This window comes from Chelonia mydas, chromosome 6, assembly GCF_015237465.2.
Source record: "Chelonia mydas isolate rCheMyd1 chromosome 6, rCheMyd1.pri.v2, whole genome shotgun sequence".
NCBI classification, from domain to species: Eukaryota; Metazoa; Chordata; order Testudines; family Cheloniidae; genus Chelonia; species Chelonia mydas.
The window spans coordinates 122007034-122024192 of record NC_051246.2 but is presented as its reverse complement, the minus strand read 5'-3'; the positions used below and the strand labels follow the sequence as shown (position 1 = coordinate 122024192).

Sequence of the window (17159 nt, the reverse complement as noted above, 5' to 3'; positions counted from 1 at the left end):
GCTCACAAAAGCTTATGCTCAAATAAATTGGTTAGTCTCTAAGGTGCCACAAGTACTCCTTTTCTTTTTATCATAATGCATACACCCAAGGGGGCTGCATGAAGATTGCACAGACACCCCTAGCTCTTGCATTTCCTAACTTTTGAGTGATTGACTTTACAACCTTAATAATGTTCTTTTAACATAGTATTTTGTGGTTTTATATATTAAAAAATACAGACACACTTGTACATGTGTATATAAAATGGCTAGGCAGTTGGTGGCTCTGCTGAGATAGCTGATTATTATACTAGATTGGACTGTTATCTTATGTTCCCTCCTCTCTCTGTTGATGCATCCATCTATTGTGTATCATCACATATTAAGCTCTTAGGGGCAGGGACTGTATTTTTGTTTAGTATTTTTGTGTACAGTATAATAGAGCCTTGACTGGGGTTGATAGGTGCTACCACAAGGCAAATATATAATAACAGTACTCAGACTCCACCTAAGGGAAAAGTAAAAAAACCAGTTAAAAACTAGTTAAGGATTCTTAAGTGCATAGACCACTAACACAACCATTAAAAAGCCAGGAAATTACTAGTTAAATTCTCAGTCTATCTTTGCAATATACAACCATGATTGTCTTCTTCACTTTACATCACCTACATCCACCACCGCAAAACACACGCCTCTCCCTTCCTCCCACCCACACTCCTATAAGGATGTTTAAAACAATCAAGGAAAGTTAAGTGATTCTAAGATCTAAAACATTCCTTGAAAGCCAGTGCTGACAACTATACAAGAGTAACCTTACAGACCTTAACGGTATTCTGAAGCATGCATTTTTAATTTTAGAAAGGATACCACAATCCCCAGTATTGCCAACCCCCAACATCCAAAAATCATGAGATTGCCTTACAATTCATGAGGACTTTTTTAATAACAAATTTGGAGATCTTTTTATTTGCCTTCTGGTTTTTGAGCCTCTATGGTGCACTCACATCACATTTTCAAGCTTTTCTTTACACACATGAGGGCTAGAAACTTTTTTATTTTAATGAAACAACTTTGTTGAGGTTCTTAAGTATTCACATGACTCAGGAGCTAGTGCTTTAAGTGACACAAGAATTGGCAACCCTGCTGAATCCTCACTTCTCTTTTCCCATCCTGCAACTTTCCTCACTGTTCCTCACTGTCTGGATGGCAAAACACCTTTCCTGTTCAAAGCCTGAGGCTTGGGAATGTTCTAATCTAATCGCTAATCTAGCAATCTAATCCCTTAGTGTTTTCGAATGACTAAAAGATGCACAAAAGTATATTGTGTAAATTAAAAAATCAATAATGCCTAATGGCAGGTGTCTGCCTTTCTGCATGAATACAGATTATTTTCACCTCATTCCCCCCAGGGCTTGCCAGCTAAGATTACTTGGAGATTGTGGAACAGTCCTTTCAAAAGATTTTTAAAAGGAAATTTGACTCAAAATGCAGTGTTTGTAAATAAACACATAAATAAGATACAGAAATATTTCTATGGACTATAAAAAAGGTCAATGGAAATAATTTTAGGGGGGAAAAAATCAAACAAACCTTCCCTTACAGTGCTTGAAACTCAATGTTTGTACCTTTGCATTAATGCAAGAGAACCCGGAGATGAAATTTACTAGAAACCAACTGCATAGGTATTTTCAGTGTGCTCCCTGCAAGAAATTCAGAAAGCGAATATACTACAATAGCAAAAAGCAAATTAGATTTGTAAATTGTTTTTCAAATGTAACCCTCTCAACCTATGTCTACACTATGAGCGAGGGATGCGATTCCCTGCTCATGGACACACACTCATGCTAGCTCTCATCAAGTTAGTGCGAGTATAAATAGCACCGGTAGCCATGGCGAAGGCACAGCTTGAGCTGAGCTGAGTACAAACCTGTGGAGAGTATGTACTGGCATAGCTCAGCTACGCCTCTCCTGCTGCTACCCATGCTACCACAGCTACACTGCTATTTGTACTCGCGCTAGCTTGCACAAATATGTTTCTGCAAGCAGGAGAATCCCACCCCTAGCTCGCAGTGTAGACATAGCCTAATGCACTCTTTGTAAAACAGGTAAGGGAAGGTGTGGGGGTGGGTTTAATATACATCTTTTAATCTGTGTCCCTCAAATTAATTATATTATTTTTACAGAAACTTTTAAAAACTCTTAATTTATTTACTTAAGAACATAAGAATGGCCAGACTGGGTCAGACCTATTATCCATCTAGCCCAGTATCCTGTCTTCCGACAGTGGCCAATGCCAGGTGCTTCGGAGGGAATGAACAGAACCCGCAGTCATTGAGTGGATCCATCCCCTGCAGTCCACTCCCAGCAACTGGGAGTATTAAAGTGAAGTGGGGTTTTTTTCTGTTGCCCCTTTCCACCACCACCATTAATAGCATGTAAGTGGTTGATATGCAGTGCTTGTTTAGTATTATCATAATTTGCATTACAGAAGTACACAGAGTTCCCAACTGAGATCAGAGGCTTGTTGTGCTAGATACTGTACATACACAGGGAGAGACAGTGTCCCTCACCTGAAAAAGTTTACACTCTCAATAGACAAGGCAGACAAAGGGTAGAAGACAAGAAGTAATATCGTCACCACTTTACAAATGGGAACAGACACACAGAGAGTTTGACGTGCCCACGTCACACATGAAGTCTGTGATAGCCAGGAATTTAACTTAGATCTCTTGACTTGAACAGGGCCCTGTTGCAGGCACAGCGGCACAGAGCTCATTGCGGGATGGGAGCCTAAGAATTTATTAATGATAGCAAGGACCCATTTCAAAGAAGATAAAGCAAAGCTTAAGGCCTGACTTAGCTTTTAAGAAAAAACGGCTGGATTGGATTTTGCATCTAAGAAGCATTACAAGTATCCCCGTGGCTATCCTCCTAAATAAAATAATGTAATGTATTAAATAAATTAACTGTGGAAAGCTTAAAGCAAAGCCAATTCAGGTTTTAACTAGTAATCAACTGCAAAGCAGTTCATTATTTGTGCTGCACTGAGCCATGGACTAATTTGCACATATCTATTCTCTTTTCTGGCTGTTGTAGGGTCTATCTATCCTACAAACATGTTGAGTCAGGGGACCCATGTACAACTTGGTTAAAGTTTGCATTGTTGATTAGGACCTAACCACATCCCCATAACTGGACTAAAGTAAAGGCTTTTTGTTCACAGAGTAGAAGAATACACTACAAGAATTTTTCCAAGTCCCATAAACACTTTGATTGTCCTCAAGTCTTGCCAAAAATATCCCCTTTAGGCTGACACCTTCCAGGAGAAAGGAATTTAGAGGGGGAATCAAAATAAGGCTGCTTGTGGAAAGCTAGTTACAGCCTTGACTATAGAGTCACTGCTGTCGTTTCATCATACAGGAATTAGGGGGTTAAAATAGTCCCAGCAACTTCTCCAGGATTGCTGAGCAACACGGTTAGTCTGGAGGGAAAACCCAGCTCTTCTCTTTGAAGAGGCACTGGTGGACCATCATAACAGAGAAATCACTCTTGGAGGCAGTGGGGCAGTGTAAAATGAAAGGTTTATATCAGTTGGGCTGGAAGAAAAAGGGAAGGAAGCAGGAGGGGGCTGATCATAGCAAGGGAAATGAGCTGACGGAGGGGTGTGCTCTAGTGATCTGGGAGTACAACTAGAAGCCAGGAACTCCAGAGTTCTAATCCTGAAACTGACTTCATCTCTAGCCTTGGGGGAGTCACTAAGCTGGAAAGTGTAAGCCATGTCAGGAGCTCTCGTGTAAACAGGCCACCAGCTGCGGCACTGTTTTAAGAACAGTGTTGATTAGGCTTTCTCTGAGCCAGGCTACAGCACCAGCCCTGTGGTGTGAAGGCAATTATCACAGCTGACTAAAATGGACTTTTTCTCATAAGTGAATCTCAATACGTGAAGAGTCAATTTTTTTGTTTAAGAGTGATGACAGGTTCTGAGTTACCATTGTCAGGAAGTTCTTGTTTTATATTGAGATTCAGCTTTGAGAAAGTCCCATCCCTCAAATACAACAGTTACTTTCACACAGCAGGGCTGGGGATGGCAGGTGGGGAGTGAAGATCACAGATGACTTCCCCATTCAGGAAAGTCACCCACTGCATAGCCAGAGAGCTGGTGGATGTATGCAACATACAGCAAATAGCTGTCAGAGAATTACAGAAGCTAATGACAGAAAAGACCTATTAGGGGATCAAAGCTTATCCCCTGCTACTACATAATTGTTCCCTACAATATATTTTATAGCACTTTGTCCAGTCCAATTTTAAATATCTCAGCTGATGGGGTTTCCACGGAAAACTATCCTCTCTGCTATTTTCTGGCCTTTGGTAAGTTCTGACCATATTTTCCAATTGCAAACATTCTGACAGGGGCTGAGCATCAAGCTTTTAGACACCTGAATAAATACAATTGCCCTGCTGGTCCATCTTCCATGTCTCAAGATTACACTTGTGCTCTGAAGTGACTGCATGTGTCATGTAGAAAAAGCACAAGAGGATTAACAAGTCATCAGCTTCAGACAAATCACTGGATGACCTTTATGGTATACGGCTCTCCACATCTCTGAGTGCAAGCTTGATTATACCAGCTTTGCCCAGTTGAATGATCCCATATGTGTTTAACAGGGTGATTCATCTGCTGACTGGTAAAAAGAATATGAGAAAAACTCTGGAACTCCTCAATACAAATATGAAAATATGTGCAAAACACACAGTAGAGTCATTGCCAGCAATCAAATTCCATAACACTGGAGTGCTAATGCACACTGCCCCCAAGGCTTTACCCACTATGATGGACACAAAAGCCAAGGGATTATACACATCAGTGGTCTGACATTACAGAATTCTAACTCTTGCCATATTTTTTATGGACAAATTCCTGTATTTCGCCTCATGCTAAATTATTGCCAATTCAGTCTTCCAATACAGCACACATCTGAACACCTTTCATTCCCGGTTAGTTCAGATAAACAAACCTCAACAAGCTAGAACTAGCTGGCCTGCTCTCACAGCTGAGAGCTTCCAGCCAGATCCCAAGGAAATAAGACAGATTTGAAAAAAGGAGCCAATAACAACCATGCCCATCAGATTCAGCAAGAGGGTGGAACAAGACTATCATTCTGCCGCTCATATGCAATCTACTGTGTCCCTATGGATAAGTTCACTATGGCGTCAAACATTTATCATTGAGAATCCAAAATGTCTTTACTTTTCCAAGAAACAAACTACTTTATTTACCAGTTCTATGCAGGCATCTGCCCTAAAAAGGATGAAAGACCAAGCAAAACAGAACCTCCATATCAGTCATCTATCTGCACTACAACGGCCCAGGCCAGAGACATCTCAACCCTCCTTCTCATATTTCCTAGGGTCATTTGTGGTTTTTAAATGTATATTTTATTGCAGTTTTTGTCTTTTTAAAAGAAATGGAAAAATAAAAGGAAAACAGCACAGTATGTCTCATATGGTATCATTTTCAAACAGTAATATTATCTTGTTTTGTCAGTGACTACATATGATGTTTAGATATTTATCTATATAAATCCTTAGTTATCTCTGTATATCTATATACAGATAGATGGACAAATATGCAGGGCAACTTCCACACTTCTTCTTGAAGCTTCACTCTAACAGCTATGGGCTATGTGCTCTCTGCTTCAGGGATACTCTCTCTTTCTTCATTTCAGAGTCATCATTCTGATCACTCTGCTTTTCGGGGTCTCTCTAGGGGTGCTGGAACTAGGGGTGCTACTGCACCCCCTGGCTTGAAGTAGTAATAACAAACACCAAATGCGTGGTTACCATAGTATCTATCAACAGCACCACCGCTATAAAAATTGTTCCAGCACCCCTGGGTCTCTCCACCACACACACCTCCCTATGCATGCAGGTCCTGGTTTACTCTCCTAACATGGTCCCTGTCAACTGATGAGCTCTCTCTTGCAGATGCCAGACCTGTCCTCTTTAAGCCAAGTTCCTTCATATATTGGCTCTTAACATCTCTGTCCAAACTGTCACTGGTATCTAGGTGCTACATACACAAATTAAAAAGCATACCACGTCATCTGATACCTGCAACCATGCAGGGCACCCCATGCTACTACTCATACAGAGGCCAGTCCCACCATTGCTTGACTGCGTGACTGATAATGAGCAGGATAACCTATGTTTGACCATACTACTAAAAAGCTCAACATCTCCATTTGCTTTCTACACCTTTCATGTTGATGCTCACACCACACTACAATTGAACTGAGAGTCCTCCTCTATGTTAATTTTCTTTTGAGTGATCAGAGGGGGGAGGAGAAGGTATGAGGAAAGCATGAGCAGAGACGTGATAAATTACAGCTGAGATAGAGGGTCGGCAGGCTGGCTGGAGACAGCTAGCAAAATATCAGTTGTTGTTTTGGACTTGCTACCACCTTGTTTCATGCTGAGGAAATCTATCAATCATAAAAACTTACCTACCACATAAAACATAAATCTGCTTCCTTGGCACGTTTTTTTTTATTGTTTTCCTTACTAATGAGCAGTAAAAACTGGAACCTTTTATCCAACACAATCATCCTGGACCATTATAAATTCAGATAAAATTAGAATCTAGATCCAACCCACCTCTGGTTTTACAAAAACAAAGTCTATGTTTCTCAACTCATCTCTGCAAATTACGGAAGCCGTTTGTGTTGAAACAAAGGGTTTCCTCCTCAACGTCTATATTCTTATCTTACTTGACCCTGTGGTGGTCTTAGAGACAAATCTGCCTCGGGAAACAGTACCTGGCATCAGTGCATGGCAGAATAGGATTGTATATTATTAATAATACTTAGCACTTATATAGAATTTTACATTTTCAAAAGTACTGTACAAGTACTAGCTCATTTTCAGAACTTGCTGTAAATTAGATGAATATTATTATACCTATTAAACTGTTAGGGAAACCGCAAAACACAAAGGTTACGTACCATCCCCAAGGACACACAGTGAGTCAGTCACAGAGCCAGAACTAATACTTTCGGTCCTTTTTAAAAATGCTTTTGCAGCAGTAATCTGTGCTCTTCATGGTTTTGTACCCAAACAGCCAAGTTTCAGAATCTACCCCATAATAATGCCTTGGTGACCCCATAGCTATTTCCAGAGCAAAAGACTGTGATGTCATAAACACAGGATTGTGATTTCACTCCTGCTAAAGGAGAAGCTGGGCTCTGCGGGGAAAGCATTTTTAGAAACACAAACACCTCTGGCAACACAACAATGAGGGGAACAAAGGAAAAGACCAGCCATGTCCATTTCTTTTCCCAGCATTCTCTCTCCCCCAAGTCTGCTGCTGTGCAAAATCCCGCCTGTAAAGGGAGCATAAAATGTAAGTGAGATGACAATGCAGGGTAATCCAACAGCTGTGTTAACGGTGAGTGACAGGCCGGGCATGCCGTGACAGCCGACAATCTGCACTGAGGACAGCAGCTCCAAGGTGGGCAAGAAGGATGCAAAAATAAAAACTATCCTGACAGTCTCCAAGTGCCAACTCCTTCCGCTCCCCTGCTAATCCCTGGCACTCGCTCATTGCAAGCCATAGACATTCAGACAGCATCTATACACAACAACAGGCTAAGGAAGAAGCAGGGAGGTTACCCATTCCCCTCACCTAGCCAGGTCTCTGATTAGTGGCCATTCCGAACAATAGCCTTGTTTCCCTGGGCAGTGGCAGAGGGAGGGAAGGGGGCACCAGCCGCCAGCCTAGTGTAGCCACTCCAGAGCATCCTCGTCTACAAGTCAAAGGAACGGAGCTCTGCCTGAAGCCCATTCGATGGGCAGCTTCACGGCATGCCACGGGCTAGGGGATCAAAGAGGAGAAAGGGGCGACAGCAAAGCGCTGGCTGGTGCTGGGAACGTGCTGTGCCCGTGAGAAGCGGGGGGGAGAGGCGGAAGAGAGGACCCCCCCCCCACCACACACACACACACACACACACACGGAGGCCAGAGGCAGCAGCATGCATGGGACACAAAGGAGGCTCCGCAGCGCTCCGCCGTCCCCGGGCACCACACGGCCCGCCAGGCCCGCTTCCTTGCACCGATCACGGCATCTATTCTCTAGGGAGCCGGTCAACCATCGCCCCCCGGGGCGGAGCTCCCAGCTCGCCCCCAGCCCCTGCGACTCCCAGCCCCGCCGCAGCGGGCTGCCCCCCTGCCCGCCTCTCACCTGCGCCCCGCGTGTCCCTTCGGCCGGGCCGCACCGCCAAGGCACCCTGGACGCGCCCCGCGCCAGCGCTCACCATCCCGCCGCCGGCGGCTCGCCTGGCCAGTGGGGCTGGGCTGGGAGGAGGAATGGTGCTGGGGGGGGGAGCCCGGCTCTATTTCTTATTCATGAGGCGTCCGTCCCCGCTCCAGCATTGGGCAGGCGGCGGAGGCCGGGCACGCCCCTGCTCGGCGGTGCCCACAGGAGCCGCCTGCTGGCGGCCTCCCCTTCCCTCCCCCCGGGCGGCTGCAGCCCGCGCCGGTGCCTTGTCCCCGGCTCCCGCTGCAGGCTCCGCGGAGGGCGCAGGGTGGCCATGGTCTGGCTGAGCGGCCACGGAGGGGAAGCAGCGGGCGGCCGCCCCGGGGCGAGCGGCAGCACCAGCCGCCGGGGAGGGACGACACCCCGCGGAGCCGGGTCACAACACGTGCAAACTCCCCGGCGGTTCCGGGGCTGAGCGTGGTGGGGAGTCGCTTCGGGGTGCGGGATAGGGGGCAGGCTACCCAGGGAGCGCCTGGGCCCTGCTGTACGGGGGTGCAGTTGTCGCGTCGCCTGCACGGAGGGGTTGCTGGTGAAAGAGCGGGTGCGGGGACAGTGAGATCTCCTCCCCTGGCACGCTGGACAGCTGCTGGCAAAGTCTGAAGAAGGGAGCTTTTGGGAACCAGATGCGTGGATTGCCTCCTTGCACCCCAATCCTCTTATCCTTGGCATGGTGCAGGCGCTTGGGCGTCGCTGGCCGAGCCCTGTGCATTGGATAAAGAGGAAGTGGATTATTTTTTGTCAAGGTCCAAATTTCTTGGTCAAGGTATAGTCCAGATTCAGACGCCAGAGAAAATAACAACGATAATAATAAGTAAATAAAAAGATTTCAGGGTCTGTTCAAAAGTGTCTGGCTGTCTAGATTTGGCCTACTGTCCGCCTATTGAGGACTCCTGAAGTAGGTTGCAGAATAGGAAGAGGAGCTTTCATGTCACAAGAGGGGAGCTGTGGGGAGGGAGGGGGCACTGTTAACCCCAGCCAGGGAAAGGAGGGGAAGTTGTGCTTCCTGCCAGTTTTCCCCCAGCCCTTATGTTAACCCCTGCTTCTACCTTTGTGACATCAATGGGCTTTAGATCAGAACGTTGCTAAAAAAATACCTTAAGTATATAATTCACTGAGGGTGTGTTTCTCTCAGTCACAGAGTCCTGTTTCTTTAAACTTTCATTGGCACTCAAGTCATTGTTAAAAGGAAAAGTATTTTTGAATGTACTGCAGGCAAGTTCATGTCACATAATAGTTTTGTGCCCTCAGCAATTGGCAATGGCGGTTAAAGTGATGGTGGTGGTTTGAGGCAGCAGCCAAAGAACTATCCTGAGGGCTAAGGAAACACTTTTCATAAAGAGAACTACTCTCATGTGCAAGCCTTGGAAAATGATAGCTTTTGTTAGAATGAAACAATGCAGTGAAATTGTGGGCAATGCAAATGAAAAGTAATTTGCCTTACAGTGTAAATATTCTGGGCCCAAACCACAAAAAGTGAATCCAACATGAAATTGGTCTTGCCCAGAAGTAAAATACAATTTCAAAAATCTGTTCTCTTTAATATAGCAATGCTAGTCGTCATCTGTGCAGACACTACATTTTGAATTACTCCCATACATATTTCAATGGTAAACATCCGATTAGTCCTTTCCCGGTCATAAAATAAATAGTCATCCCTCTGAGCCCACACATGGTATGTTTTCCAGTTTTGTCATATTCTTGTTTTTACACCTTCTTAATCCCAGTATACAGGACAACTGAGTCATTTCACCATTTTCCTCACAAAAATGTTCATGTGCTTAGCCAGGACCAGTTTTAAGCAGGACAGCTGATTACTTGATGCCCCTTTGTAACTCCCAGAACTCTTGGAATGATTTTCCAACCCACTCCCATTTCAGGGACTAGAGGAGAAAATACCCAAGGCCCAGTTCTCATTTCTAGCCACAGAGCTAGAGGAAGAAGCCCAGTAGAACTTCCACTGTTTGGGATTCCCCAAGTGGTAAGACTGTCCTACCTCATATTATATGAAACTAGCTCTGCTTCATTTGGATATCCCCAAAGGAACTTGTGCTCTGCTCAGAACCCTCCTAAGAGGCTGTCTTTCTTGATGTAAAAATGCAAAGAGAGACCAGGATCAAAACATTAATTTACCCTAATTTATAGTCATACAATCACATGACAAAAGACCAAGTCTTGGCCTTGTAGCCTATTGGTGCACTTTACCCAGCATGGGACTTCTGTTCAGTCTTAGAGTCACATACATTCAGCCATCGGGCACTGGGAGTGGTGAACGGACAGGCTATATTAGCCCAGTGAGATACTTTGAGAGGCTCAGTAGCCAATAATAGCAAATTTGTCAGGCTTTCAAAGGGGTCCCAACCAGTCTTCCTTGGCATAGAGAGGATGATGACTCAGATTTGAGGCTCAGAAATGGGATGTGAAGTACCCTACCAAAAGGTTTGCATTTTTTTTTAAAGGTAGGTGGGAGCCCTGGGTGCTCAGCAGCTCCAAAAGTTGTGCCACTTTTATTTACGTCTGTGGATTGAGGTGTGTGACTTTTTAGGTACCCAGTTTTGAAATATTTGGGATAAGTTTTCAAGCTCTCTATGTGGGTTCAATGGTACCACTCCATTTAACATTAATAAGAGTCATATAGCTAAACCCCAAGACACCCCTAAGATTGTCAATTAAGATTAACTTGCTTTGGCATGATGTGTCATTTTCCTTTTAACATTGTATTATTAGTCTTTTGAAGCTTGGTATGTAGGACAGGGGTAAAATATCCAAGTGCTACAGGAAATTGACAGATAGTTCATATTCAGCTGAGTTTGGTTTGTTTTTTTCAGCATTTTATTCCTGGAAAAGTATAAGTGTGTAATGTGTTTTGGTATTCACTGCATTGATTTTATGCCTTTTAATAGACATATGAAAGGGAATTAGTATCTTACAGAGCTTGGAGCGAGGACCTGGGAGTCAAGACTCCTGGGCTCTGTTCCCGGCTCTGCAACTGACATGTGTGACCTTGGGCAAGCCAGTTAAAGTGTAGTTCTGTTCTGGAAAGTGACTATGTAAAGATGGCACCTTCTTACTCAGCAGATCTGTTCTGAGTGTGCATTCCAAGTCATAGCTGCTGACTTTCGTGACAAAAATAGGTTTTTACTGCTTTCTTACTCCTTTGAGCATTGCAGAGCCAACCGAACTGAGACGGTGTGAGCTGGAGTCTATTTCTTCTTGTGGGACTAATTATTAAATTGCAGTCACCAGTGGAGTTGCACAGGCATAATGTAGCTTGGACACCCTTTTAATTATTGTTAGGGATGACGAAAGAAAGAATCCAAATAGATTCTCCTGACTGAGTTTGATATCAGGTTGAGTTTACAAGGCTGGCATTTAGACAAAACCCCCACATCTATTTACTTGTAAAATGAGCACATTTGAAATAGACTATGAACTCCATGATACACTTTTCAATGTGGACCCACACTTTAAACTCTCTCTTCCCATCTGTAAAATGGGGACAGTACTCTCTCGTAGAGAACCAATTTAAACTCCAGGGTATTTAATAGCAATGACAGCTATTTAATGAGAAGAATAATTCCACTTAATGGAGATGCTTCCAGGTGATTTAAAGATGAATTGCAAAGCAAAAATCCAAACTGAGTTGTGCTGAGATTTCTGTGCTGAATATCCCCAGTAACTAATCTGTCAGTCATTCAACACAGAAATAAATGTTAACTATTTACATGTTGCCTTTACCCTCTGTGAGTTCTTGTTGTTTCCTTACTTACTTAAGATATCTGAGCTTATTACATCACAGATACCAGAAGCCTCGTTGAACATATTATATGAGGTGTCAGATAATGGTGAATTGTTATTCAATAGAGCATTTTATTTCATTTTAACTATTTTAACTATTTTCAGAATTTTCTTTAAGTGACCTATTCTCTTTATTGGAACAGCTTTTTAATCTGTGCATAGGCTGACAAGTGGAGTGTTGTTCCACTTTAAATAATTCTACTGTATTATTGTGCTTATTTCATACACTAAAACTCACCATTAGCTACCACTGTAGGAAGCTATAGGTAAAGGCCCAGGTAATCTGCAGCAAGCCGAACCTAAATTCTGCAGTACCTTCAGATAGATTAAAAAACTGACATTTCCAATTAATTAACTATGAAAATGAATAACGGTCTGTATAGTGGCCCCATTTTTAATTGAATTCAGTTTATTTGAGGACGTCTCCCCACTGTCAGTTTTTACTAACTTGCAGATTTTGGTCTTGATAAGACAGAAGAACAGGAATGTGACACCTTATCTTTTACACTTCTTTCCCCCCAGCTTGACTATCTAAGGGTAGACAAATTTTCTAAAGGAATTGTGTTACAGCACCAGAAACACTAATACATGAATAGTTCATAGACTTTATGATTCATAGAGTTAATTCTGAATCTACTTGAAAATGTAAGATTTTGTTTTTATTTTTGGCATTGTCACAAGCAATGTACTGTGCCTATAGTTGTTTGCAGAGGATTTATTTTGTATCTTATTTGCAAAGCATACCTGTGTATCTATTAAATAGCTTTTTAATTTTAAAATAACATACATTTGCTGTATTTTCTTTCAAGAGAGTTATTAGGCTTTCTGTCTCAGGGCATATGTATAGAAAACAGCTTCTATACAGACGGCAACCTCACAAGATGTAAACTCGGCAACCAGTTATTTCCAGAAAACTTTGAAATAACCACTCGGGGCCATTTAGGGATCTGGGGCAAAAATTGGGCATTGGTCCTGCTTCGAGCAGGGGGTTGGACTAGATGACCTCCTGAGGTCCCTTCCAACCCTGATATTCTGTGATTCTATGATTCTGTGATTCCAAAGTACTCCTCTAAAGACATCCCATATTTCATCCACAAACCAAAGGGAACTAGCTATGAGTAGTGCTATTTCCCTAGAAGATTCAAAGGCAGGGACAAACTGTTAACAAGGAATGGCCAATTCCTCCAAGCCTCATTGTCAGCAGTACCAACATGTTTATCATGGGAAATTACTGTAGCCAAGAGTTGGCAAGTTGAGGTCAATGATCAAAGTTCAGGGAGCAGCATTCTTTGGAGGATTGGATATAGCTAGATTTTTATTCTCCTCTAAATTCCTTTTAATATCTAATTTCATTGTCCTACCTTCTGAGACTGTGAATAATTATCTTCATTTATATTGTCATCCTGAAGGTATTTATAGTCTGAATCTTATGGTTCAGCACTGCCATCTGTGTTTCTCAATCAGTTACATATCTGGGAAAACAGGACTACATTTCACATTTTAAGAGGAGCTTCCTTGATTAAACCAGCATGCTCTAGATAGAATTTGTTAGGAAACACTGACATACTTTTAAGCTATATTTGGCTTCTATTATCAATAATTCCTATACCCACTGAAGACCATCCATTCATTATAAGCGCTCTTTTAGCTCTTGCTTGCATTTCAGAATTCATTTTAACTGTGATTGATTAACTCTGTTTAAGAAAAGAATTCCAAGGGCAACTAGGATGGTAATGTGATCCGATATAAACTCTGATCTCTTCTAACTCCACAATCATATGGTTAGGAGATCATTTTTTAAAAGACACCTAATATAGTCCAAGTATGGCTTGTGATTTGTTTCAAAAAGCACATTTAAGAAATTATTTTTCATTATTAATGGTCTGAATCAAGCCAAATAATCATAGATAAGAAAGGATTTTGGATGAAGCAGGTAATAAAGAATTCAGGTTAAGACATTACAGTATTTTAATTACATATTACCTGAATAATTCCTTAGTCCAGGATTTAGATTTCAAATTAATTATTTCAGCAGTCATAAGGTCAAATATATCACCTCAAGTCTTTATAAGATCCCTATCACTGTGGTAGCTAGGAATGCTTTACACAAGTTAGGTTAAGACCAAACATCTTGAAACTAATAGGGAGCATATACTCCATAACCAGTCACATTAGCCAACTGCCTTGAAATGACCAAAAATGGCATATAGTAGTGAATATATTAAGTCGGGGATTTTAGAACCTACTGTTCGTAGACAGCCTAGACAAAGAAAAGCATCTTGGCTCTAGTTCCCAGCTAGGTCAGGCATTGGCTCAGATGTATTTAGAGATGGATCAAATCCAGAGTTGAGGGCTTGATACAACCAGCATGGACATTCAGCCATTTTTCAGGCTCTGATGTTCAAACCAGCACACAGGTTTCCATCAGCCATAAAAACCTCTCCCAGCCACTTACCTGAATATATTTTTTCTCTCCTTTTTACAAAGAAATAACAAACATACAAGAAAAATGTCCCTAAACTGTAAACCTATAGGCAGGGATAGTCAATAGGCGGACTGTAGGCCAAATCCGGACTGCCAGATGCTTTTGAACGGACCCCAAAATCTTTTCATTGACTTATTGTTATCATCATTGTTATTATATTTATTATTTTCTCTGGAGTCTAGATCTTGACTATACCTTGACCAAGAAATTTTGACCTTGACAAAAAATAATTGACTACCCCTGCCTTAAGGTTATATTTAAGTGTAGAATCAGGAAACTGAGATCTAAGCTTCTCAGCAACTGCAGAGTTAAATCAAAACAACCTTAACTCTGCCCCCATGCATACACATTCTAATATCAATTTTCACCACATGACTGCACTCCACTCAGTGATGCAACCATTCTGTACAGCACAAAATTGCACGATAGAAAGGATTTCCATTTTCTTCTATACTGTTTCTTGAGTAAAACAACGAGGAGCCCGGTGACACCTTAAAGACTAATAGATTTATTTGGGCATAAGCTTTCATGGTTAAAAAAACAAAAGCTTATGCCCAAATAAATCTGTTAGTCTTTAAGGTGCCACCGGACTCCTCATTGTTTTTCTGGATACAGACTAACACTGCTACCCCTCTGATACTTGCTTCTTCAGTGAGACTGATGACATGTATTGTTTTTCATTTAAATTGTACCATTTCTATAAACTTTCTGGTAAGCTTTGTTCAATCCATCAACCTCTCATCATTCAAATACCTCCCTAAGACTCTGTTCTTTCATGATACCCACAAGTAGCAAGTCAACAGTAGTAGATTAAAAAAAAAAGCAGCAAACTGTAGTCATTCTGTTCTCTGGGCTGCTTGTTGGATCCTGTCTAATCTGTATCAGCCTTGTTTAGATTGTAAATTCTTTGGGGCTATAGCAATATCTGACTTGTGTCTTGTACAGTGCCAAGCATATTGTCAATGCTTACACAAATAATACAAGCATTACTGTATATACAGAGTATGATAAAAGGCCCCACTTTAATTCATATTAAAGCCCAAAAGCTTCACATTAATACAGTGTTAAGGTTGCCCAGTGGTGCCAGATGCCTTTCCAGAATGCGGTGAGTGGCTATAATTAAACCTCTGAAAAGCAGGAAGTACAAAGTTAAGGTACATGCCAGATGCATCCATAACTCTGCTACCTGGACCTGGCAATAGCCTCTGGGAATGGTTCAGTAAGGGGGGAGCCATAAGAGGTAGACATGAGGAAGTTCTAAGACAGTTTGCCATGATTTGTGTTCCAGCATTTATCTGCATGCACTCCAGCTGCATTCATTGTGTTAGATGTAGGTTAGGTCCAGCACAGCTCTCCCCATCTACTATCTCTGACTCCTTAGCAATGATTCTCCCAATGGCAGAATAACTGGCTGCATGTTTGTCCCTCCACTGCCTTCGCAACTCCTCCTCTCCAGTTTCTCTGTCTGTACAGCACAGCCCACTTCTTCCTCCCCAGTCTTTCTTCCCACAGAGACAGGTGTCAGCATAGGACCCACAGGTTGAGGAGCTAAGAAGAGGATGCTGGAAGAGAACAGGGACATTGGACTCAATGAGGTCATTTTTGAAGGGCTGGACAAAAGGGGGCATGATAAGGGCTTTTGGGGGCCACAGAGATGAAGCCCTCCCAACATTCCCCCTGCATAGCTATCACTTTCCTTTCCACCCCACAATTCAATGAACTGTTCCATCACACCCCACATTTTCCCTTGCTACTCCGACCTCCCATGTTCCCTTTGACTGTTCAGACACCTCCACAGTGCTCCAACGCTGCTTCAACTCCTCCAACATTCCTTCCATAACACCCACCCGTGCTCAGAACACCCCCATATCCTCTGCTGCTACCTCCCTGCTGCTTCAAGTACCTCCTCCCCCCCTCACATATCCATAAATACACTGCTCCAAACCCCCTTCCCCCCAGATCCACACCCCTGGTAAATCTGGAGGGGCAATGAGGAGGAGGAGGTGATGGTGCTGGGAGGAGTGCATGTACCAGCTGGATGCAGGACAGGGCAGGAGCATGGAGTTGCAGAGCTCCTACCTCATATCTGGACCTACTGTGTGAGGAAGGGGCTCTACACATTCGTCTGCAGCACAAACAGGCACAGAGAGGCGTGAAGTGGCTCATTTATCTCAGCTGAATGTGGCCACTCCATGGAGACAAAAACAGCCTGAAAGAATAACCCTGGGAGGTGTGAAGTGCACCATTCATCTCAATAGGCGTTCTCATCCGCCACTCCCTCAGGCAATTAGTATCCCGGCTCATGCATGGAGGGGCTCAGACACCCAAGAAAGAGGAAGTGCCCTCCAGATCCTGGGTCACACACAGGGTTGGCAAGGACCCCCAAGATGGGCAGAATTCCCCAGTTCCCAACATACACATAGGGGGCTGGGAGAAGGGCTCAGACTGGCCCCTCCTGTGCTCCCCCTGCTACTCATTCCATGCCCCCTATAATCACCTCAGACAGGCTCCAACCCCCCTGAATCTCTGTTCTCTCCCCTACCACCCACCCCATTTACGCTCCCTCCCTCTCTCCCTTAGCCACAG

At 43.1% G+C, this 17159-nt stretch overlaps 1 protein-coding gene across 2 annotated transcripts in view; it reads right to left on the bottom strand.

Annotated features, from left to right (window-relative positions):
* The window catches only part of ARMH4 (armadillo like helical domain containing 4), a 111780-nt gene extending 103411 nt beyond the window's left edge, over positions 1 to 8369 (bottom strand). The window contains exon 1 of one of the 2 annotated variants that reach the window (XM_037901187.2): positions 8219 to 8369. Coding sequence is in view for 1 of the 2 variants with exons in the window: in XM_043548120.1 (XP_043404055.1) it covers positions 6984 to 6986 (3 nt within the window). In the remaining variant the exon portion in view is untranslated. Of the gene's footprint in view, positions 1 to 6983; positions 7003 to 8218 lie in introns of those variants that run through there. The other variant, XM_043548120.1, reaches the window with a different exon arrangement.
* Between the last annotated feature and the right edge of the window lie 8790 nt (positions 8370 to 17159).